Source organism: Cyrtonyx montezumae, unplaced genomic scaffold (assembly GCF_038088225.1).
Source record: "Cyrtonyx montezumae isolate F1298 unplaced genomic scaffold, pur_monq_1.0 scaffold_3, whole genome shotgun sequence".
In the NCBI taxonomy this organism is placed as follows: domain Eukaryota; kingdom Metazoa; phylum Chordata; class Aves; order Galliformes; family Odontophoridae; genus Cyrtonyx; species Cyrtonyx montezumae.
Genome location: NW_027072034.1, coordinates 111,552,915 through 111,576,528, shown reverse-complemented (window position 1 = coordinate 111,576,528; position 23,614 = coordinate 111,552,915). Strand labels below are relative to the sequence as shown.

General features: G+C 51.7%; 1 protein-coding gene across 2 annotated transcripts; it reads right to left on the bottom strand.

Annotated features, from left to right (window-relative positions):
- Window positions 1-8,630: 8,630 nt before the first annotated feature.
- Window positions 8,631-22,555, bottom strand: PDGFB (platelet derived growth factor subunit B). Of its 2 annotated transcripts, none has more exons than XM_065742909.1 (7): window positions 21,692-22,555; window positions 17,143-17,239; window positions 14,306-14,389; window positions 13,880-14,085; window positions 12,014-12,155; window positions 11,576-11,745; window positions 8,631-10,509 (listed from the first exon to the last, which is right to left on the bottom strand). In XM_065742909.1, the coding sequence occupies exons 1-6, from the start codon at window positions 21,779-21,781 to the stop codon at window positions 11,609-11,611; spliced, it is 756 nt and encodes a 251-aa protein (XP_065598981.1). In that variant the 5' UTR covers window positions 21,782-22,555; the 3' UTR covers window positions 8,631-10,509; window positions 11,576-11,608. The 2 variants fall into 2 exon arrangements, with proteins under 2 accessions (XP_065598981.1, XP_065598980.1); XM_065742908.1 differs by having other exon boundaries at window positions 8,632-10,509; window positions 11,580-11,745.
- Window positions 22,556-23,614: the final 1,059 nt, after the last annotated feature.

The window sequence follows — 23,614 nt, the reverse complement described above, 5'->3', positions numbered from 1 at the left end:
AATGCCCTTGAAATCTGAAGTAACCATGATAATTTCATTTTGAACAGGAAAATGAACTGTTTTTTTTCCCCTTATCTAATTGATTAGGAATGTCAACTATTCCTTTCTGCACACCGTGCGTGCCTCTTATTTATGTAGGAAGCAGCTGGTCTGGTGATTCAGCCAAACACTTTTTTAACTTAAAAAAAAAATCTTTTTGAGTAGGGGGGGGGATTATCGCTGTATTTCACCACAAGATGAGAGATCATATCCATCCCTCCACTTCTCCTGCATCCTGACACATCTCCACTCCAAAGACAAATGTAGATGACTGGAGAGCAGGGTGTTAAGACAGTACATGAGCGTCACGACGGGACACAGGCTTGACAGCCGTGTCTGGTGCCCGGCTGACATCAGAAACCTCCCTGGCTTTTGTCTGGGTAGATTTTTGCCCACAGCTATTTCTGCACACTGCTGAGCAGGACTGGAGGCAAGGGCTGGCCAGGGGTGATGGGAGCTTTGCGGCCGCGTGACTCCGCGACTACTTTCTGTCATGGGCTTAAAATGGAGTGCATGTTCCCATTTTTCTTGGTAGGCAGTTACGTTTCCCATCCAAAATTATACAGACTTCAGATGCATTTGAGAAAGTTTTCTTAGGAAGTGCCTGAAACTGCAACAGAGTGAGATTTGTTGCTAAGGAAATCTGACCGGGCGACACTGCTGATGGCTGCAGTGCTGTCTGCTTGCAGAACCTGGTAGGAAGGCAGTTCTTGGCAAGATTTGGTCAAACAAATAATTAGAAGACCCCAAGAGGTTTCAGACTGTGTGCAGGCACTGGTCATCCCACCTAGGACCTGATGCTAAGTGTCCAATCTACAGAAGTATTCCATGTGGTAAACATGTACATAATTGAAGTGTGAAAGGAGAGAGCTGGAAGATTCCAAGCAGATGGGACAGTGCTTTGACTCCCCTTTGCAAAGAGTTCTCAGGACTTTGCGTTGTTTGGTCACGCAAACAACCACCACAAAATATCACCACCACTGCTTCCCACGGTCTGTGACACAGATCAGCTCTACAGGATTTCATCACACCTCATAGATGTGTGCCTGCCCCATAAGCAAGAGGGATCACCATAGACATTGTCACTGCAGAGAGCAGTTTGTGACTCCAGCACCTCTCTGGGTAGCCTGTTTCAATGTGCCATCACCAGAAATTTTTCTTAATATCCAACCTGACATTCACCTGGAAGATAATTCAGTCGGGTGGCTTGGTGTGACGTTGATACAATTTTCAGCATGCAACAGTCAATCCACCACTTGTCTGCATTGGATTCCAAGCTGGAGCTGTGAGGGCCATTAAGGAGAGTTTGAAGGAGCGGTGCTGAGTCAACCTGGACTATCCTAATGTGAACATTCACCTTCCTATACCCTGGCTGTGCAGCCTTTTCTAGGGCCATCTCAGCACTGAACATGTAGCTGTTGTAAAGCAATGACCAGAGCCCCAAGCGTGCACACAGAGAAACATCCGAGCTGCTTCTTGCTGCCTGTTGAGCTTGCAGGAGCTGGCAGGAACGCTTCAATTTGTTTAACCAGCTAACCAAACACCCTCCAGCACCTGCTCCCTCCGTAGAGGAGGCCAAACAACAAACATTGGACTGAATAAACTTTCCACTGTACTCTCGCCATAAGGAGGGTGAGCTGTCAGCAGCACCACTCAGCCACCGGCAGAAGCCAGGGCTTGAAATGGTCAAACAGGCAGCACTGAGCTGGAGGGGCTGCACGTGGTGATTTGGGCTCAACCCTTGGGTTTGGTTACCACAGATTTTCTCTTGTGTTATCAGAAGAGGATGAACTGTCAAAAGCTTGGCAGCAGATAGGGACAAGTGTCGTGCCAGACCCGGGGAAAACCCCGTCCTTATAGAAACAAACCATTAGCCTCAGCTCAATTCTCTGACGTGCTTCATGGCCCCCACATAACATTTTCTTTAACAACACTTCTGGAGGACGAGGCTTGCTCTGTGGGTTGAGCAATCCATGTTTTGCTGATGCAATGGTTCTCGTGATCAAATGTGAGCAGTGTCTGCAGCTGTTTAATAAAGTCAAGGTGGGAGCTGTGTTCTAGGACCTGCCGCTGCCTGTCGTACGCTGCCACATTGTTCTCCCAAGGTGGGATTCACTGTGCCTACTGTTTACCAGCTGAAAATTAAGTACCTTCAATTGAGCTGGTTGAAAATTAGGCAGTCAAACACCTGCAGCCTTTGCCTCCTGCTCTAGACAAAGGGGAGCATTGAGCGCTGCCACAGCATGATTCATCCCAACCCTCTAGAAATTAAGCTGAGTTGCTTTATGGAAGTGCCCATCTCTGTTGATTATGGAGGGAGCTGAGATGGCTGAGTGAGAATTCAGAGCCAATGTTTAGATGTCTGCTGTCAGGTGAACCCCACTGTTGGCCCACTTTTTGTGACCACAGTTACTGCCAGGTATGGATGAGAAAAAGAGGGGAGGAGGGTTAAAAGGATCAAATCCAGCTTTTTTTTTTTCCATCTTCCTTTCTTGCGCCCGACATTTAATGAAAAATCCTAATAATCCAATGACAAGATAGAGATGGAGATGGAGGCAGAGAAAGAGGAGAGAGAGAAACAGGGATGGCTGCTGATTGACACTGCCAACAAACATGAGGTGTGGTGCCTCAGATGCTAAATTTTTTCAGGAAAGAAGCTAAAATAAACAAAACCAGTTTTCCTTGGATTCCTCCACAACACAGACATCTAAACGGTGTGGGGGCCAGCAGCACCATCATTTGGGAGAGAAATCCCCGTGAGAAATAAAAGCTGAGCCCAAGCCAAGTGGGACCTGAAGGCTGGAGAGCTGAAGAACTGTTCTTCCCCTTATACCTGGCTGGGAGCCTGCCTAGAAATGTCATGAAACCATTCATCCTACCAATTATGTATATATATGTATATTTAAATTCTGTTTTATTTAACCTGGCAATAAGTCAGTGTGTATCATATGACTGCTGTGATCAGCTCCTATGGATGGCTCCTAAACTTAGGCATGGCTATATGGGGATAACTTGGGATGGCTGCTTGGCTGACCTTGGGGAGCTACCACCCCGCAAATCATCTCAGCCCTGAACTGCCAATGGGTGGCAGAGGCTGAAAGGGCACTGAGAGCCTCCTCACTCCTCCTCAGCAGCAGTGGGAGCAGGCAGGGGCAGTGGGGGCAGAGCGGCTGCCCCATAGCCATTATGCTAAGCTCGGACCCCGAGACAAACAGGGGCGGCCCAAGAGGGCCGTGTTGCGAGAAGGAAGTATTATTTAACATGCATTGTGTTGGGAAGCGAAAACAAGGATCCTGACGCCCGGCCAAGTCCCTTGGCCTGTAATTTTTTCTTACTTTTTTTTTTTTTCTTTTCTTTTCTTCTGGGCAATTGTTCTAGTTAGACCTATTTTTTTTTTTAATAATTATTTTGTTTTGTTTTGTTTGCTTTGGTGCTTTTGGAGCTGACAATGCACGGGGGTGATTGCTCAGCGCACTTCCTGTGTTCTGGCATGGGGGCTGCTCGAGTGCTTGGCAGCGCTTCCCACCTGCCACCGTCACCGCCGCTGCCACCGTCACCACGCGGCCGCCGGTGCATGAGTTACACCAGGGGGACGCGGGGCTTTCTCTTGGCCCAGTGGCGCGGGGCAGAGGGGAGCGGCGGGCAGCGGTGTGAGTCAGTGTGGAAAGGCTGCACACATTTCTGCTGGCTGACTCACCGGCCCCGAGGAAAGAAAAAAAAATAAAAAAGAAAAAAAAGAAAAGAAAAGAAAATTCCAGCCAGATTCTTTCGGGGAGGTAAACAAGGTCAGGCAGTGCGACCAGATCCTGTTTACCTGCGAAAGGACAGATTTATGGAGCCTGCACTGCAAGTGGGACATGTCCATGTGGCTGGGGGCACCCACATAGAAGCTGCCAGTCTATTTTACTTGAAGTGAGATGACTCTGGCACGCAGTTAAATCCCCACGTTTTGGATTCTCCTGTCTGCTGTGATGCCTGACAGCAGCCCCTGTGTGCTGAGGCTCCTGTGCAGCTCCCATTCCTGCTCCCCACGCAGAAGCCCCGGCGGCCCATCAGCCCCTCCAGACGCTGACTGAGTGTTTTTTCCTGATAGCGAGCTGTGTGTGAGTGGATGTTGCTTGGATGAATATCCTGTTCTTGCGACAGGGACAGGGACACGGAGTGGGGGGGGGCATGGGGGCGGCGTGCCAGGATTTCACATTCCTAGCATTCCTGCTTTGGCTGGGAATGGGAACGCTGCAGAACAGCCTGGTGCTGAGGACTGGGCACCCACCTCCATGTCATAGGATCATTAAGGTTAGAAAGATCACTAAGATCACCTGGTCCAACCACCAGCCCATCTCCACCGTGCCCACTGACCATGTCCTCAGTGCCACATCCACACGGTTCTGGAACACCTCTGAGGTCAGTGACTCCATCACCTCCCTGTGCAGCCTATGCCACTGCAGCACCGCTCTTTTGGAGAATTGTAGAGAATTTGTAGAGAGCAATGATGTCTCCCCTGAACTCCTCTTCTCCAGACTGAGCAGCCCCAGTTCCCTCAGCTGCTCTCCATCAACTTGTTCTCCAGACCCCTCACAACTTCATTGCCCTTCTCTGGATACGCTCTTGTAGTGAGGGGCCAGAACTGAACACAGTACTTGAGGTGTGGCTTCACCAGTGCTGAGTACGTAGGCACCCATGGGGCAAGCCTCAAGATCTTCTCCTTTGCTCTCTGCTTCTCCAGGAGCCCCCAAGTCCACCCTCGTGTGGGAGTGCATAGGGCTGCAGGGACCCACCAAGTCTCCATTTCCTGCCCTTAGCCAAGCAATACGGATGCACGGCAGGGGCTTATAGCACATAGATACAACATTCATGGGTTTGAAAAAAGTTGAGAAATCTTCACTCTCCTCACCACTGGGCAGCTCTGCTTGGGGCAGTAGGATTAGAACACACCAGGTCTGGGAAAGCTCTCTGTTTAATTTGGTATAGTATTTAGCACTCAATAAGCATTTTCCTCTTCCCCCCCCCCCCCTTTTTTTTTTTTTTTCCCTTTATTCATTGACATAACAAACCAGACAGGGACAAAGCTACATTGCAGTTGTCTTCCCTCACGGTCACAGTGAGGTGCTGGGTTCTCCCACACCGTGCTGGGGTTTGGTGGCTTTCTCAGTGAAATGCACACATTGTACCCTGTGTGCTCCAGCCATGCTTTGTACACATGTGCTATTGGAAGGGGAAGGGACAAGCAGGAAAGGAGACGATGCCTCTGGTCACATGCAGAAGCCAGGTTTTGAGGAATTGAAAGAGTGTTATAACTGCAAGATTTCAAAAAAATATATACATAATAATATCCGGAAAAGGACACCAAGCATGCTTCTGCCTTTGAGGAAGCAACAGTGTGCCCCAGTTCTAGGAAAGCTCTTGAGGGAGCCCCGGTGATGCTGTCCTTGTAAGACAGGCAAATCCTGGGCTCCCCAGAGCCTTAAGCGTGAAGCTCTGGGTGCACAAGGACTCCAGCCTAGCCACAGGCCCTTGGGGTGGGAAAACCCCTCTGGGCACCCACTGTGTCCCTGAGCATTGCAGCGCGGATGACTAAAGCCATTAGGTCACCAACATGAGTTGCTTCCTTTTTTGGTCAAAGTCAAGTGTCAGAATCACAGGTTTCCTCTTTCCTTAGAACTGGGCTTTCTCGATACCACAAATCCTTCTTGCAAGGCTAAAATTAAATGTCTGAAAGCACATGCACAGTGTTGCAATCTCACCGCTCTGCTCACTGCACTGTGTAATGCATGAGCAGGGGAACAAACAATAGAGGTTGGAAATAGCCAGGATGGAGATTTCCTCTTTCAGATGCAGAATTGTTTCCTCAACTGGTGCGTGCATAATCCAGGTGGCAAAATGCTTGCCCTCACTGGGCTTCCTGGCAAGCAAGGGGGATCTCTGGGCAAAAGGTAGAAATGAGTAGGAGTAAAAGTCCCTCAAAAGCAGCTTCCACCCTACTTGAGCTTCACTGCTCCATTGCAAGCTCACTGTAGCTGTTTCTTGCAACTCCTTGCCAACACTCCCATGTTCATTTGCAGATCCATGGATGGGCGGGTGCTGTTGCAGTTCTGGTAGTGGAATATAAATGCCCACGACTAGAGCACATCTTCTGGTGGCTCCTTCTTGGCCACAGGCTTTGAAACTTAAGTAAATAAAGAAGCACAGCAATAGGTTGCAGCTCAGCTGGTGGAACTACCCATGGAAAAGGGAAAATGCGTATCATGGGGGAAAAGTGCAGATCCTGTTCAGCTGCTCCCTTCTGTTTCATTTAATGCACTTGGAGGTGGCTGTGCTGAGAAAATCCTTTATTTGGTTACAGTGCTGTTCACAGCAGCTAGGGGAGCATCATCCATGCCAAATCCCAGTGCCAGGACTCAGGTCCAGGTTCAGCCCTGCTGATGAGATCTGCACCAGATAGTTAATGAGCCCATAACAAAGTTGAGGGACATTCTGATGAGACCTGTCCCTCCCTTGGGAGAAAGCTTATGGCAGAGGTCTCTGATCCTGACTTTTGTGGACCTCGTCTGGGTTTGTGCATCCTTTGGGAGCACAGATTTGGTCTGGCTCAAGCCACGCTGCCATGTCCCCACACAGCCCCAGGGCTGCTGTCCCCGTACTGTGCTTCTTGGCTGCCTCACATTTTCCAGGGCCAGCTGTGCTCCCATCACCATGTGTTGTTCACAGCCCCCAGGTTTATGGGACACCAGGGAGGCCTCCTTTTCCTCCCAGCCCCCAGCACATAATTTTGTTTTTCTTCTTGATTAGCGGAAAAAATTCCTAAATCCATTGCAGGGAAGGAAGGTCTTTTCTCTCTTTCTCTCTCTTTGGTCAATCAGTCAGATACAAACAGTTTCCATCACGGCCATGAAACACTTTTTCCACCAAAATAACACCTCTGCAGGCTTTAAAGGCACAGGTCCCCCTGCAGGCTCCACCCAGGGGATGCGCGCTGCAGTTCATCCATCATCACGCTCTGCTCTGACCCCAGGCATGGAGGATCACAGAGTCATAGAATGGCGTCGGTTGGAAGGAACCTTGAAGATCATCCATGTCCAGTCTCCTGCTATGAGCAGGGCTGCCAATCACTAAATCAGGCACTGGATCAGGTTGCTCAGGGCCCCATCCAGCCTGGCCTGGAACACCTCTCCTTCTCTTTACTCCTGCAGCAGAACCCTCCAAGCCAGGCTGTTTGGGGCATGGAGCTGCAGTTCAGTGACTGCAGTGGCTGCAGGTCAGCAGATTTGGGAACCTAGGAGTTTCCCAAGCTGCTTGGCATCCCCAAACTGAGCATGCTGCCTCTTGGCTTTTGCAGTGCGTGCAGAAAAACTCACAGCAAGCATTTCAACACTGACTGTCAAACCACAAACCTCCCTCCTCTTTACTTTTGGGTCACTGCTGAATTGTTTGCAAACAGTTTTTTGTCTGAGTCGGTAATTCCAAGGGGCTGTGTTTTCCAAGTCTATTCTGCTCCCAAAGCCCTGGCATCCCACTTGGATTCTGGGGCCTTGGGCTTCCTCGTTCCGCTAATCTCAAGATGAAAGGTGGAAGCAGCCGAGGCTATTTGGCTCCTTCCCGATGCCTTTTAAGAGGGGAAATTCCCAGGTCTGCAACATTTTTGCTTGGTCACAGCAGATTACAGTTCAGGAGGGATGCAGCTCTGCTTGGTCACAGGCTGTGTGAAGGCGAGCCATGAACAGCTGCACCACTTTGAGAAGAGCTTTGTGGACTCTTTTTTCCTAAGCAGATTTTAATTCTTCAAATTTTCCTCTCTCTGTGTGCCCTGCTTGACACAGGCAGCATCTCCACCCCCAGACCCACCAGGTTCTTGCGCATGGACAGCACAATGGGGCCACTATGGGATGCATCCCCTCTCCCCTCCGTGTCCTGCTTTGCCTTGGTGTCCTATGGGTTGTGTCCCGTCTCCCTACCATGTCCTGTCCCGTGTGGGTCTGGTGTAACTATGAGAGCTACAAGTGTGGCTTTGAGATTCCACCTGCCTGGAGAGAGGGAATGCATCTCCCAAACCTAAACCTAAAACCTAAACCCAAAATGAAACCCAAACTCATACTCAAACACAAATTCAAACCCAGACTCAAACTCAAACCCAGCCTTGCACCCACTGACTGCGCAACACTCCCTTGCTTGGGGGAACAGGAAAGGCAGCAGCCCTTCTGAAGAAGGGAAGGACTGACGGCGTCTAGACGGTGTGACTAAGGGGGGACCTGGCTGAATGTTTGCACAGCTTTGAAGAGCATAAACACCGTCCCAGCTCCTTCAAAGCAGAGGAATCCGGCGCTGCGATGAAAGCGTGCAGGGAAATTCTGGCTGTGCCTCTGAGTGGAGCCGCTAACAAAAAGGGGACCCTCGACAAGAAATCCCCAGGGCCTGACTCATTTTGGAGAAGACCATGAGCTGGCAAAGATGCTGCGGGCAGGTGCGTGCCGAGCTGCCCCGATGAGGGTGAGCAGGACTTTCCCTGCAGCGCTCGCTCTGTGCTGCAGCCTGGGTGTAAGCGTTCTGAAAATGAAACAGGAGGTACTGGGAACCCCGCTGTGCCCGACCTTGAGCTGTGTGTGCCTCTGCTGAATTTCCTTCAGCTCACAAGAGAAAGAGAAAATGTTCTTTGAGAGGTTTGGTTTGCTTTCTGTTTTCTTTTTTTTTTCTTTTTTTCTTTTTTTTCTTTTTTTCTTTTTCTTACAACTTTAAATACAGTAATGAATATAAATTAATCTTACAATAAAAAAAAGCAAAAAAAAATATTAAAATTAAGCCTCACCATCTTTACAAACTGAAGGAAACATTTTGGAAGAGGAAAGCGAAGCGCCTTAAGACTTGAGGGCTGGGGGCTGAGCCCATACACAACCTGAGAAGCCCCACACCGTGGCTTTGCCCCCATCCCCAGCTTCCCTGGGGCTTTGCTAGGTGACTCCATGCATGATGCTGCCAGGTTGGAGCAGGAGTGCCCAAGTCCTGCAGTGGGAATTCCCATTTTGGATGGAGATGATGAAGGCGTGTACAGCTAGCTCCCTGCAGGAGCTTGTAACATCCAATGGGTAAAATCCTGATGGAGTTTAAGAGGGGAAAAAAATAACACAGGAGAGCTGGGGACTAACGAAGGCACAGTGCACAGGACACCCACGAAGGGGTTAAAGAGCCCGTGGGAATGACATGATTCCGCTTTCGGGACCACAGAGCAGGCGAGGACAGCTTGATGAAATTAAGTCATGCTTCTAAGTTTGGCTGTTGTTCATCGCCTTGCCCTGCCACTTCGCCTCCTGCAAGAAAGCAGTGCTGGGTGTTGGTGGGAAGGGAGAGAAAAGAGCACCCGAGGCAGAGAGCTGTGGGCAGGGATCTGCCTGTCTCGACCCCAGCCTCACAGGCACCGAGCAGTGCAGTGCCAACCAATGGATCCAGCAGGGACGTGCACCTCCAAACCGCCTGCCGTCGGGAATGAAATCCATTTAAGAACATATATATATATATTTATATATGTATGTATAAATACGCACGCACACGCACACACACGTATACATATACACACATAGACACGTGCACACATACAGAGCGAATTTAAAAAATACTCTGAGTCCGAGCCTGGAAAGTTGAGTTCTCCATCAGCATGTGCAAAGACAGCTCCTTGGCAGGGCCAGGGCACAGGGATGGCTCTGCCGCCAGCTGCTCCTTCCCCTCGGTCCGAACACCTTCCAGTCAGCACCAGGAGCAGGAGGGGAAAGGGGGGGAATGGCATTTGGCTTCATGGTTTTCATTTTGCTTTGTTTTTCTTCTGTTCCCCGAGATGTCATATATTTCAGTGGTTTTGGTTTTTCTTTTTAAAATAAAATATACACACGCACATTAAAAATATATCTCTGTCCAGGTTGGGCGGTAAAGGTCCGTATAGTGCATTTTCCATCATGGGTTGCTGCCCGCAGTCTGAGATATGCCTGTTTCTAATCGCAGGTCCAGTGCAAGTGCTGATCTCAGCCGGGCCCCGGCCATACAGAAACACACAGGGAAGGAAGAAAATGCCTCTTCCTCCCTCAGTCCATTCATTTTCCTCCTCCCTGCAGTAAAGGATTTGGCCCCACTCTCCTTTTCACATTTTCCATCCTGTCCACCTGAGCAGGGAGGGCATTGACCTGTCCTCATTGTGTGTTGGGGGTTCATGGTTTTGTTTCTACTTTGTTCTTTTCTCATATGTATATATATATATAAGCTGTGTTTGTCTTTTTTGCTTTTTTTTTTTTGGTTGGTTTTTTGTTTTTTGTAAAACTTTAAAATGTTAATAAATGAAAGAAGGGAGAGGCTTCGGTGGGAGAAGGTCCACTGCTGGAAAGGGAAGCACCATTTGCCGCCTGAATCAGTCGTTGAGGCAGACTGGCAAAGAGGAAAAGTTATCACTCCAAGGACCCCATGGGGGCAATACAGCAAATATATTAAATAAACCTGGAAGGCAAACAAAAACAGGCACAGCGTTAGGATAAAGAAGCGTAGAATCATAAGGTTGAAAAAGACCTCTAAGATCACATGGTCCAACCACCAGCCCATCCCCTCCATGCCCACTGACCATATCATCAGTGCCACATCCACATGGCTCTGGAACACCTCCAGGGACAGTGTCTCCACCACCTCCCTGGGCAGACTATAACCATCTGCTCTCCTCCTCTCCCTTATTCTCCTCCAGAAATGCCAAGTACCAAACAGGAGAGCTCAGGAAGGCTTTTGACCTTCTCTATATTTCCTCCTAGATAGCTCAAGCCAGAGCTGAGATCTGCATGGGTTTGCATCATTCGGACACTGGGAACCTAGGATAAGCAGAGCCGTGGTGGTGCTCAGCATGGGAATGTCAATCCCAGGATGCTGCCTGGCTCCCCATGTCCCCTAATCTTGTGAGTCATTGTCCCCTTGTCCTGAGGGAGGCATGGCCCACGCTCCTCCAAGTAGCTGTGGCAGGGCAAAATTCTTTTGATGACGGGGGAATTACTCCTGTTTACACAAGTCAGAGAGAGAAGAATCAGGCCTTGGACTGACAAAGTCCAGATCTATTGCCTGAGATTCCAGCTCTTCTTTCCCTGGTGTGACCTCTCTCATGCACACAGGCTTCCCGCTAGGAGAGGGATGAACCAAGTGTTTTGCTGCTTTGGAGTCTTTCTGCCAACTCAACTAATGAAATGAAAGGAAAAGGGATCCCCAGAGCAACATTAATTCTCTTCTTTCAACAGAGAATCAATAGAGAAAGGAGAACAGGAGCTGTTCCACAGAAGAGATGAATAACACGGATCCCACGGGAATTTAGGTGTGGAGAGAAGTCAGGCTTGCTGTCTGCTTTTAAGGGAGGCAAGGGGGAGGCTGAAGCCCAAGAGCCATGAAGGCATACATGGGACGTGTGCATTGGACTTTTCCCACGCTCGGGTCCTGATGCAGCTCCATGCTGAGTTGCTGTTGGTGCTGAGAGAAGGCTCCAAAGCACCAGGACGGAACCCCAACCCAGGGAAAAGCAGCTTGCTGTCACCTGCCTTGTGCTCTCTCTCTCCTGCCAGCGCTTCTATGCTATGAGGATTTCTTTCAGCACTTTCTTATCGTTGACATGCTTGTATTTCTTGTGTTTTCTCTTCTGTGCTGGCGGCCGGCGTACCCGCTTCCTCTGGGAGACGGCAGCTGTGGTGAACGACGGCGACAAGCCTGCCAAAAGAGAGGGGAGAGCATACAGCAAGGGGAAGCTGGGTCATGCTGGAGTGTCTTTCCCCACACACTGTCCCACCTCCTGCCATGAGCAGGGCTGCCAACCCCAACTCACGCTGCCCAGGGCCCTGTCCAACCTGGCCTTGAACCTCCAGGGATGGGGCAGCACAGCTTCTGTGGGCAGCTGTGCTACTGCCTCACCACCCAGCAGCGAGCTTGTTCATCCCACCCCAGCCTCCCCTTGCACTACAAAGGCCAAGATCCTTACGTCTCTGCTCACGGGGTGCCGGCCGGCTGCTCCTGGGGGGTGGCCGGGACACTGCTTCACATCGGCACTGCACATGGTCCTCCAAAGGCACGACTACTTTTTTGAATACTGGCTTCTTCTGGACAAACTCGATCTTGTTCACCTATTTGAAGACAGATGAGGCCAAAAGATGAACATAACTGTAGCTCCCACTCTGCAAAAATAATCAGTGTCTGTGCACTTATGCACTGGCTCTCTTCCTAAAGGGTCAGAAGGCAGTGCGGAGTGCACAGTTTCAGGCCAGGGGTAGTGTATACGGAGCTAATTTTGCACACACCAGCAGGGCAAAGCTAAACTTGGATTTGCCTGCTTGTTTCCCCCATTCCTAACTTGTCTCTGCTGCTGGTGAGGAGAAGGTTGAGTGGCCAACCATATGCAGAAGCTGTTCATACAGCCAGGATGATGTGCACCTGGAGGCAACCAGAATTAATCGCTGTAGGATCCCACAGGAAGGGCAGAAGGAAAACAGCTTGTGCTCGATGTGAGCAGACATGGCCTCAACAGGCCTGTCTGAATCTGTCTGCAGCTCTTTAATAACTCATGAGGCTGAAGCCCTCCCTTTCAGGGTAAGGCGGTGCTCTGGAAATTCCCTCGGACTCTCCACCAGTGCTGACTCAGGGAAGGCTCACACTGCATCCCACCACAGCCTGGGGTCCTCCCACTTTGGGCCTGACCCCATTCAGCTTATCTGACAAGCCCGCAGTCTCTAAGTGCTCTGCAGCTATAAATACTTGCTTGTGGGATTTAATTCCTCCAAACCCACTGCCCCCAGCAGCATCCCTGGGTCAGCACCACTGCGGCCATGCTGTTTATCTTTCCTTGAAAGCCCACTCCACGCACTTCAGACCACACGCTGCTCACTAGACAAACACTTCCAGCCAAACAATAGTGAGACCTCTGTCCTCAAAGAAACCATTTCCAGGTCACTTTTTGTGGCTGGCTTTTGACCTCTCACTTGCTTTTTCCACAAAAACAACTCCTGCACCCCCCCCCCCCCCTCCTTTTCCCTCATTTCAGCCTGGCTTTTCTGAGAAAGGAATTTCCTGATATTTCCTGATGAACAGAGCTGCCTGAATGCAACCTTTCCCAGTCAACCTCTGCCTGGGGGAGTCTCTCAGGGCTCAGGCAGAGGATTAATGTGGGATGAGTATTATTTTTAAAAAAGCAGTCTGGGAGGAAGCTGTGAGAAGATCACTGTTAGCAGAGAGGCGGGCAGAGGGGTGAGCCGTTAGGTGTCTGCTCACTTCTGGACTGGCTCAGGAGGTAACTGTGGGGCTGGCAAAGAGGAGAAGCTGCTGCAACACCTGCAGCAGCTGTGGGATGGAGCCTTGACACCATCATGCCCTCCTCTTTCTGCTCTGAACAGAGTTTCTGCGATGAAAGTATCCTGGTTTATTTGAATTCATCATTTGAATTGGAAAGAACCCTTAAAGGCCATCTGGTCCAACTCCTCTGCAATGAAGAGGGATGCCCACAGCTAGATCAGGTGCTCAGAGCCCCTCATGCCTGACCTTGGGTGTCTCCAGGGATGGGGCATCTACCACCTCTCTGGGCAACCTGTGCCAGTGCACCCTCTGCATCATCCTGGTTCTTCTGCTCTAACACAGAAGAGGAGGCAACCTCGAGACATAGAAATAGCAAAGGAACACTGCTGCAGTGATAGTGCCCAGCTGCTGGACAGCAAAAGCACGGCCATCACAGAGCCAGAGCTTGCAGCACTGTATGCATCATGCAGGAACACATGACCATAAAGAGAGTGTCAGGGAGCGGGCAGCTACGTGAGCCTTGCACGAGGCTTTGGAGTTTAGGGGGCTATGTCTGCCTTACCTGGACGTGCCGGACTCGAATCTGCATGGGGCGACACTGCACGTTGCGGTTGTTGCAGCAGCCGGAGCAGCGCTGCACCTCCACGCAGGGTGGCCACACCACGAAGTTGGCGTTGGTGCTGTCCACCATGTCACGGGAGATCTCAAAGACCACCGTCCGTGTCTTGCACTCGGCGAGGACAGCTGGCTCTGCTGCTGCCAAAGCATCTGCAGAGGCCGAGAGGAGGAGGGAGGATGAAACGGGATGTGCAACTGTCACCAACCTACTGCAGCCATCGGTGGGGAAAAGAACAGACTCCACATGGCTTTGTCACATGCACGTGCTCTTCTTTTCTGACCCACCCAGCTCCCTGCTGGACACAGTGCCTCCACATGTACTTTAATCGGTACCCCAGCACATATATGAAGTGCAGCACCCCACACTCACCAAGGCTTCGCCTCTCTCGAGCCAGGGACACGTGGTATTGGCTGGGCTGAGTTGAGTTCAGGTCCAGGCTGGAGCTGTCCTCCTCTGTAAAGGGAAGGAGAAAGCTGGTAGCAGTGGGTAGGGGCAGAAGGAGAATCATAGAATCATAGAGCCATAAATTCAAAGAATCATTAAGGTTGGAAAGATCACTGCTATCATCTAGTCCAACCATCAGGCACTTGTACTCTGCCCACCCAGCACAGTAGCGAGGTGTGGGATAAGGGATAAGCCAAGATCCTGGCGTGTCATGCATGTGTAAATCTGCAGCAAGGTCACAGCTGTGACCTGGAGTGGGAGAGGAGCAGCCAAGAGGTTCAGACTGTCCTTCTGCAACCAGCATGTGGTCAGCAGGTCCACAGCTCAGCTTAAGAGTCTCTAAGATCGAGTCAGTTTGATAGCAGAACATGAAAGTGAAGCTAAAATGGCTGTTTTTCCCCTCTACTGCTCTACGGTAAACTGCAGGAGCTGGATGGAGGTAGCTCTGTCAGTGATGGGGAAGGAAGGCAGAAAGCATTCAGCCTGGCTCTGATCAGGGCTCTCCCACCCCTCCACTTTTTCCCATAGGAAGTGCTGAATAGAGAAATGCCCATAATCCCTGCGGAGCACTCCAACACGCAGCCCCTCCTGAGCTGCGGACAATGGCCGTGCTCAGAGATAGCTCCCACCCAGCCACGGCTCTTTCCTTCTCTGGCCTGCTTTAGCAGCTGAAGGAAGCCGAATGGACGTCAGCATCAAGGGAGCAATACAGGGGATCTGGGGCCAGTGGAAGATATCTGTTTATCACATATATGCTAGAGAAGACTTCCCATACCCATCACATCCCATCCCTCAGTGCTATCTGAGTGCAGCCTTCCCAGTAGGGATGTTGCTCTCTGCTCAGCTCCGAAGCAACTACTGAAGGATTTGGGGGTATGTGCACAGAGGCTGTATTCACGAGGAGAAATTGTGTCTGTTCAGCCTACATCTGTGCATGAGGCCAACTCCCTTTGGAGTGTCTGGAGAGGTGTGGTCATTTCTAGGACACCATTCATCTCATCTGGAGGCAGACATGCAGAATCTGGTGGGTCATGCTCTAGGCCCCTCTCCAAGGGCCACAGAGGGTGTTTGGGTGACCGGCTTAAGTGGTCATGTCTAGCCAGTAGGCAGCCATAGTTAAAGGAGATGACTCCCACCCAACTCACCTCAGTTGTTGGGTCTTTGGGAGTGTTTAAGGTCAGGAGAGCAACATACTCAGTCCACTTGACTCATGATGCTGGCTCTCTGTGTCCCTGTTCCCCGTGCCAGAGACCTCAAGTGAAACTGATGACTCCAAGCTCTCTAGCCTGCTCTGTACCCTTTTGCCCTCCAAGCCAGCAAGAGACAGCTCACTGTATTTCTCAGCCTTGAAGGCAGCTGGCAGCTGTGATAGAGATGTATCTGTTCCTTGGGCACTGGGAGATGACAGACTGCACGCATCTCCCCACCCCTCCATCCTGCGTTTCATCCAGCAAGGGTGGGGGCTGCCTTTTGCGCAAAAGTTAAGCTGATGAGAGGAGAGGGAGGGAGAAAAATAGCAACAACTGTTGTCTCGAAACAAATCTCCTATTGAAAAAGCGAGTCCCTCCCTCTTCAGGTTGTCCTTCTACACGCCGGGCCGGCACCGAAGAGGCTCGGGGCGGGGGGGGACCAGCCTGAGACAATCAACCCGGAGGGGCTAATTTTGGAAGTTGCCCCATTGTGCGGCTGGTGGATGAGGAGGAGGGAACTGGCGAGGGCAGGGAGCGGCCGTGGCGGTGGTGGGGAGCCTCGTCGCCTCTTTCTAAGGCAAACAATAGCAGAACGCAGCTGGTGCCCTCCCCCTCGCGTTCCCCCCCCTGCCCCTCTAGGGCCGTTTTGAAAGGCAGCGGGAATGCTTTTGAGACTGCGCCAGTGGTTGGACTGGCATAGGAAACAAAAGCAGGAAATTCTGTTCCCCCGTAGATAGTGTCTCGGCAAGGATTACAAAGCTGCAAACAGACAAAACACGAGAGAGAAGGCGAGCTGGGGGGGCCGGGGGACGACAGGCAGGAGCAGGGTTAGAATAGAAAGGAATTTGCTCTGAAGAGACCGTTTATAAATAAATTCCTGGGCCAGCCCAGCCGCCGTGGCGCGTGCTCCAATTCCCACACGTGCCGACCCCTGTGCGCTCCACCACTCTGCGCCAAGTGACCCCGCGGCACTGCAGCCCCCGGAGCTCTTATCTGGGGGCAGGAGGTGAGGCAGGGTTACCCCGGCCATCCCGACTTCATCCCCGGGCACGTGGCTTCTCCTACGAGCTCAAGCAGAGAATCGCTCAGCCCTCTTTGCCTGTCTTTCTCCACCTCCTAACTTGACCCTTGGCGAGCTCAAGCCATGCTGCCTGTGTTCTTTGCAGGGTGAGAAGTGCTGGCTCCTGTTCCAAGTACTCCCCTTGCCCATCTCCTATCATTTTTATAGACCTGGCTGGTTCAAAGATCTGCAGAGGCATCTATTTGCCTAACTCCCATAGGTCTCAGGGGGACTGGGTGTGTAAATGCCCAGGGATCGGATCCTGAGTGGTCGAGGAATCATAAAATCATAGAATCACAGAGTCGTGGAATCACAGACTAAGAGAATAGCTTGGATTGGAAGGGACCTCAAAGATCATCAACTTCCAACCCCCCAATATGGGCATGCTCCTGGATGCTGCGCTGGTAGTGGGGTCTACTGGGAGTGTATCTGCTGGGCGATGGATTGCTCCCTCCCTTCTCCCCAGAGAGCAAAGAAGACAGAGAGGAGTGTTTGGTGAAGAGGAGATTTACCTACGGAGTCTATCCGCAGGGCACGCTGGAGGTCACTGATGGAGCGCACGGAGCTGCCGCCCAAAATCTCATAAATATCTTCGGGTATGGGATCCCCCTGCAAGATGACAAGGAAAAAAAAAAAAAAAAAAGGAGGAAAATGGGCATTAGAGAGGTGATGTGCGAATGCTTCATCGAGGAGTGTGGGGAATTGAAGGAGCATGGGGGAAGGCAGTCAGTAATGCTTCCTCCTCCGGTACCGTATGACTTCTCCAGGTGGGCCCTTGTTCCTGCTGCCTGCAGTACAGGCGTTTTAACAGACTTCCCTTACGCTATCAGATAAAACCTTCCCAATATTTCCCTCTGTTATGAAACTCCCTCACAGGCTCTGTGAGATTATCGGGTGTATGTGCGTGTGCACGCGCGTGTTTTCAAACCACAGCGGCCCAATTATATCCACCATTTGCATACTCTTAAAAAACAGAGCTGGGGGGGTCGGGGGAGAGGCAGATGGACCTTTGCAGCAAACTGCAACTGCAGACAGTGCTGGACACCAGGGGTGGGCAGAGGTGCTGATCTGGGACGTCACTGGGTGCTGATGACAACAACCTGGAGTCACCAGGCCCGCAGCCATTGGATGGTAGACCTGCAGGCAGGTGCAACACTATCAATCTCTTGGGAATCTTACACAACCTTGAATGGGTCCCGTTGGCAGCACACAAGGCAACAACAAAGGAGTGGTGTGGGAAAGCAAGCACTGATTGAAACCTACTTCCGAAAGAGGAGAAAAAAGAGAGGAGGAAAGTGCTGGCCGGAGTGTTTGCTTAGCTCCTAGCTTTCTCCATTCAGAGCTACTCATGCGGAAAAGCGGCTCTTTCAGCAGGGTGCTGGATGCCGCTGGAGGCACAGCCCGGCCCTATGCCCTGTAACTGAGAGCAGAGCTTGGCTCGTGCGCCTGCGGAGCATCAGGATTTTCATGTGGGCTTTTATGGGCGGTCAGTGGCACGTGTGTGGTCTCTCTGGTGTAGTGCTGCCCCTTGCCTGCACGGGTTCAGGGCAGAACATTTCCTTTCTGCTTGGGGAGAAGCAGCAGGTGGGTGGCACAATCCCAAATACGCAGGTCCTTTGGCCACCCACCCACCACCTCTACTGATGGAGGAGTGGGAGTGCTCCCATCCACTGAGCGGGTGCTCCATGTGGTGACAAACGTGGTGGCTGAATGCTGTGAGACAGAAACCTCCTGGGACAGATGTTAGGTGCACAGCTGGACCTGCTAGTCAGAGCCCCTCGAGCTCTGCATGCATGGGCCCCAACACAAGCAGAAGCAGTGCAGGGTGTCCTCCCCAAGCCTCTGTGCCCCCCTCTATCCCTGTCACATCTCACAGCAGGTCTGGATGCAGATTTCAGAGCCCCAGGCATCACTTCCTCAGCCTCAGTGATGGAGGCACAGCGAGAGAGTGACTCACATCATTCAGGGATCACTGAATCGCTGTGCAATGAAGATGCCTTCTGACAACCCCATGGTGTGAGGACCAGCAGCCTAGCAATGAGAGCTCTGGGGCATCTCCCCACCCTGCACAGTGCACAGTGCAGAGCGGTCATTTGCAATTCCCAGCACCAGGTGGTGAAATGCTTTTTAGCGCTTGCACCTGTCAGCTGAGAGCATTTGTGCACGAACGCTGCTGTGCACGGATGCCTCTGCTCCTTCCTGATACTTAATACGTGTAGGAAATGGGACTTTTATTTTAGACTCTGCCACCCGCTGGGGGAGAGAGTGTTGGCAGGTGTGACAAGGTTGGGTGTCACCTTGCTGCTGCCTCCTGGGCCCAACCTAGCACTACACACCTAGGGGTACCTGGTGGGGAGTTTTGGGCTCCAGCTCCACCTGATCCCGTGGGGTCGAGAGGTGGGGAGCAGCGCAGGAGGAGGGATCCCCGGCAGCACAGCCCAAGCAGCTGGTGCTTTTCCTGCTTAACAGCTCCTCGGAGCTATTTGTCTAACACAGGTTAACAATCTCCCTTTTTTAACTGCGCGGCAGATCAAAGAAGACTTTTGTCTCAATGGACTCCTGGCTGGCTGTCAAGTGCCCCAAGGCCTGGCCCCATATTCCTGCATGGCCGCTGAATTCCTAGAAGAAAGAAAGTTTGTTTTTCCCTCCCTCCCTCTGCCCCCAGTGCCTGGCTCTCCCCCGAACTACACCTGCAGAGACATCCCCTCCCCTTTTCCCAGTGCCATGCACGTCCTACAGCACAGCCACGGGCAGCTTGTGGGTGCAAGGACAGAACCTCCTCCCAGGTCTCAGCAGCTCGAGTTGCTGTGAACCCCACGTGCACGCAACCACAATCTGGCTATGCCCTATGTCACTGTAAAATTGGCTTTGCCCCCAGCCCCATCACTTCTGGAGATCTCCGCTAATGTAGGATTTTGAGCACTGGGGATGCTGAAAGGTCCAATGTATGGGCAAGAACTGCTGAGTCCTGCCTGGTGGTGCAGCATCTCCACCCTTAGGAGAGGTGGTATGGAGGAGAGAATGAAGACTGTGCAACAGGGAGAGAAGGGAGACTCTCTGAGCCTGGAGAAAGAAGCTGAGGACATGCACAAGCTCTCTTTTTGGCCACTGTTTCTATACACCCATGTGCTGGACTCAGATAAGGGAGCACCCAGCTGTCTTCTCCTCTGCCCAGTGGAGGGAACTTTCTGAGAATCTTCATGCTGACTATGTCAGGGGTCATGGCAGCAGGGGGCAACCCTCCTTGCAAGAACCATTTCCACATGAGATCCTGCCATGGCACAAAGCACGCATACAACTTGCCTCCTGACTCTGAGCACCGGTTCACCACTGCCATGACATCCATCCATCCATCCATCCATCCATCCATCCATCCATCCATCCATCCATCCATCCATCCATCCATCCATCGCCAGCTGCCTTATCTTTCAGTGTCCTTGTCACTACCTGATGCTTGGGATGAGCCACTTTCCAGCAGGAAGAAGCACGGCAGAGCCCAAGCTACCGGTGAATGCTCAGCCGCACCCCATTCCTTGGGAATTCCAGAAAGCCCTGCCAACAGGGCTTCACCCAGGCAAAGCCACGCCTGGCTCAGCCCATCTCCGTAAATGTTGCAAGGCAGCTATCGCAGCCCTCAGGGTGAATGCAAATTGGTTCGCATCTTCGCTTTCCAACTGGCAAATATTTTCCCGCTGGGGCGCGTGCTCCCTCCCTCTTGAGGGGCTCCAGCTCCTGGTGAGTGTGATGGAAGAGGGAGAGGGGCTCGGGAGATCCTGTCTCAATCTCTACTGCGCTGTCCCTGGCAGGGCTGAGTGGGGGTGCAAGCCCCCTCTGGAGAGTGTTGACTGTCTGCAGCCTGGTCAGAGACACACTGTGCTCCTGGTGCAGACAGAGGTGACATGACACCCTCAAAGCAGATATTGGACTGATAAGTCTCTGGCACAGGCTGCCCAGGGAGGTGGTGGAGTCACTGTCCCTGAAGATGTTCCAGAACTGTGTGGATGTGGCACTGAGGATACGGTCAGTAGGCATGGTGGGGATGGGCTGATGTTTGGGCCAGGTGATCTCAGAAGTCTTTTCCAACTGTAATAATTCTGTGATTCTGCCTGCTTATGCAGTAGCAGTCTCAGTTCTCCAGTCATAAAATGATGAACATCACTGTTCCTCCCAAGAAACCCAGAACAGAACCAGAATTGCCAAGCCCTAACCCTGCAGAACAGCAGTGCCCTGGGATTGGGCACATCTGCCCTACCCCAGCACCAACCAGAGCTGATGTTTGGTATTGCATAGGAGAGCAAAATCTGAGCCACTCACACAGGAAATGTCATTCTCTGACAAAAACAAACTTAACCACTGGGCAGCCCGCAGCTCTAGCTGCTTCCCTTTGCGGCTTGGGCAAAATGTGCCTGTGGGGTGCTGATGCCATGATCTGGTCCCTTCCCTGCCACCCATAAGTGGGACAGCCTGAAAATGGAGAAGGAAGAGACAAATATGATGCAGAGAGAGAAAAGTTGGGGTGGAAGATTTCCTCCCACAGCAGCTGAGCTGCACATTGACACATGGCTTGGTTACGTAGGGCTGCGGTGGGAACTCAGCACCGCATCTTTTTGATCCATTCAGACACAGAATTATTTAGATCAGAAGAGACCTGTAATATCACCCAGTCCAGCCGTCAGCCCATCCCCACCATGCCCACTGACCATATCCTCAGGGCCACATCCACATGGTTCTGAAACACCTCCAGGGACAGTGACTCCACTGCATCCCTGGGCAGCCTGAGCCACTGCAGCACCGAAATCCTACATGAGACCGAAGGATACAGCATGCTTTGGGGTCCCAGAGCTCCACGTGCCAGGATACCCACAGGGCAGCCCCCTCCCAGCCCCAGCCCTGACCCATATTCCTGAGAACTGGGGGAAAAAGCTCTGCAGACCTCACAGCCCTCAGGCACAGCCCTCCCCTATCCATGGCAGCACGACCAAGCTCCCCTCCCCACTTTGCTCCTCCACCCACCCTCCCTACCTCCCCATCTCCCCCTCAGCTCCCCTCTATGGGACTCACCTCCAAACGGGCCAGGGGCAGGGAGAGGATGACGGCGAAGACCACGCCAAAATTCATGCCGGCTTCAGGCCCCGCTGGCTGCGGGCACATGGACGGAGAGTCCCAGGAGGGAAGCACTGGCAGCCGTCCTCAGGCAGCAAGCAGGCTGCCGGTCCCCATCGCCTCAGCACCGGGGGGTGCAGGGAGAAGGGTTGAGAGGCTCTGCTATCTCATAGGGTGGGTGAGGAGAAGCTCCTCCGGGCACCGAGCATCCAGCTATATGTTCCAATAAATGGATCCTTAGCAGGTGGTCCGGGTGCTATTTTCCCTCTCGGTCTTTTTGCTTTCTTAAATGCATATGTATTGAAAAAGAAGAGCTTTTAGGAATGGGTAGCAATGTTCTTGAAAAAAAAAAGAAGTATTAGAATAAAAATAACTTTTCCAAAGTTTGGTGTGAAATCCAAAAATAAGGTCTTCCTCAGCGTCTCCTTTTTGTTTTTAAATTCTCTTTTTCTTTCTTCCTGCTCCTTCAGATGTTCCTGCAGATTGGATCTTCCCCTTTAGATCAGATCTTCCCCTTTAGGTCAGACCTTCCCATTTAGGTTGGATCTTCCCTTTTAGATTGGATCCCCACACCGGGCGCTGGCTCTGGTGCCGTCCCTTTCACAACGCCGGCAATTGGTTTTGCTTTGGTTTGGAGACAGGTGAGAGCAATCAGAGGGGTTTTATTGCTCCAGATTGTGTGTGTGAGCCTTGATGAGCCTCAGAGCCCGACCACCTCCTGCACCCTGCTGAGGGAAAAGCAAAAAAGTGAAATGCAGTGGGAGCGGAGTGAGCTGTTGAGGCTTTATTGTAGTGGCGAGCTAGGAGAGACTGAACTGGCACTCGGGGCTGCAGCTTTTATAAAGGAGAGATGGGTGGAGCATAACTTGCCATCCTCCTCTTGGCCGGGTATCAAGTGAAAAATCTAGCTGCTGCTCCTGGCTGACAAAATAAAAGTGTGTTCATCGGGATGATTAATTAATTTAAAATGATACCCCCTATGAAACCCCCTTTAACATGGCTTGGAGGAGCGGGGACAGCAATTCCTTCCTCCTCAGACAGAGATAAGCAGAGCAGAGTTCCCGGCACGGGAGTTTATTTTTTCACCCCGGGTTCTCAGGAGCCTGTTTCCCCCCGGCTTCTTCCTTTGCAACGCTTGCTGTGAGGAGAGAGCCGGCTTTCATAGCTGCATCTCTTTGTGTGCACGAAAAAGAAAAGCAAGCAAGCAAGCAAAAAAAAAAAACAAAAACAAAAAAAACCCCAGAGAAATCGAAACGTTGCTGCAAGGCAATCTGGTGTTGCTCGTGGCACCGGGAGGTGTTTTGCCGCGTGATTATCCCCACAATGTAATAAACATCTGAAGGGAAATTAAGCAAGCGGCAGTGTGCTGGGGGGGAGGGAAGGCTGCAAACAGGTGAGTTCAGGAAAGAGTCACAACCTATTGCAAAAACACACGTACACACGCCCTCTCATGTGCATGCAGGCGATCTGCCGGTGTGGAGTTGCACACTTGCAAAGCACACGTCTTTGTGCAGCCTGCTCTGCACCGATGCATTCCTGCAGTGTCATCCACTGCAGGCACTCAGCAGGCGATCGCTCTGCATCCCAAGCGTCTCCCTCTCCTCCTCTCTGCTACGTCGCATGCTCGGCTACGTGCAGATTTCATCTCATTCACACATCCCTGGGCATCCATGTGTTCTCCTTCACTCTCCCCCTCTCCCTTCCTTTCTCACATGCGCACACCCTCATGGCCTCATCTCGCAGCATCACACACTCTCTCTCAGACTATCTGGGTTTCTCGTGCAGCCAATCCTCTCTGAAACACGCCACCTCACGCCAGCTCTCACATACACACTATGCAAGGTGTCATCAAGCGTCCTTGCACAGTAGGCATGAGAACGC

Coding starts and splice junctions, on each gene's coding strand:
- PDGFB (XM_065742909.1), bottom strand. CDS start 21,781: ATGTGCCCGCAGCCAGCGGGGCCTGAAGCCGGCATGAATTTTGGCGTG. Junction 17,240..21,691: donor TGCCCCTGGCCCGTTTGGAG/GTGAGTCCCATA, acceptor GTCATCTTGCAG/GGGGATCCCATACCCGAAGA. Junction 14,086..14,305: donor TCGAGAGAGGCGAAGCCTTG/GTGAGTGTGGGG, acceptor CGGCCTCTGCAG/ATGCTTTGGCAGCAGCAGAG.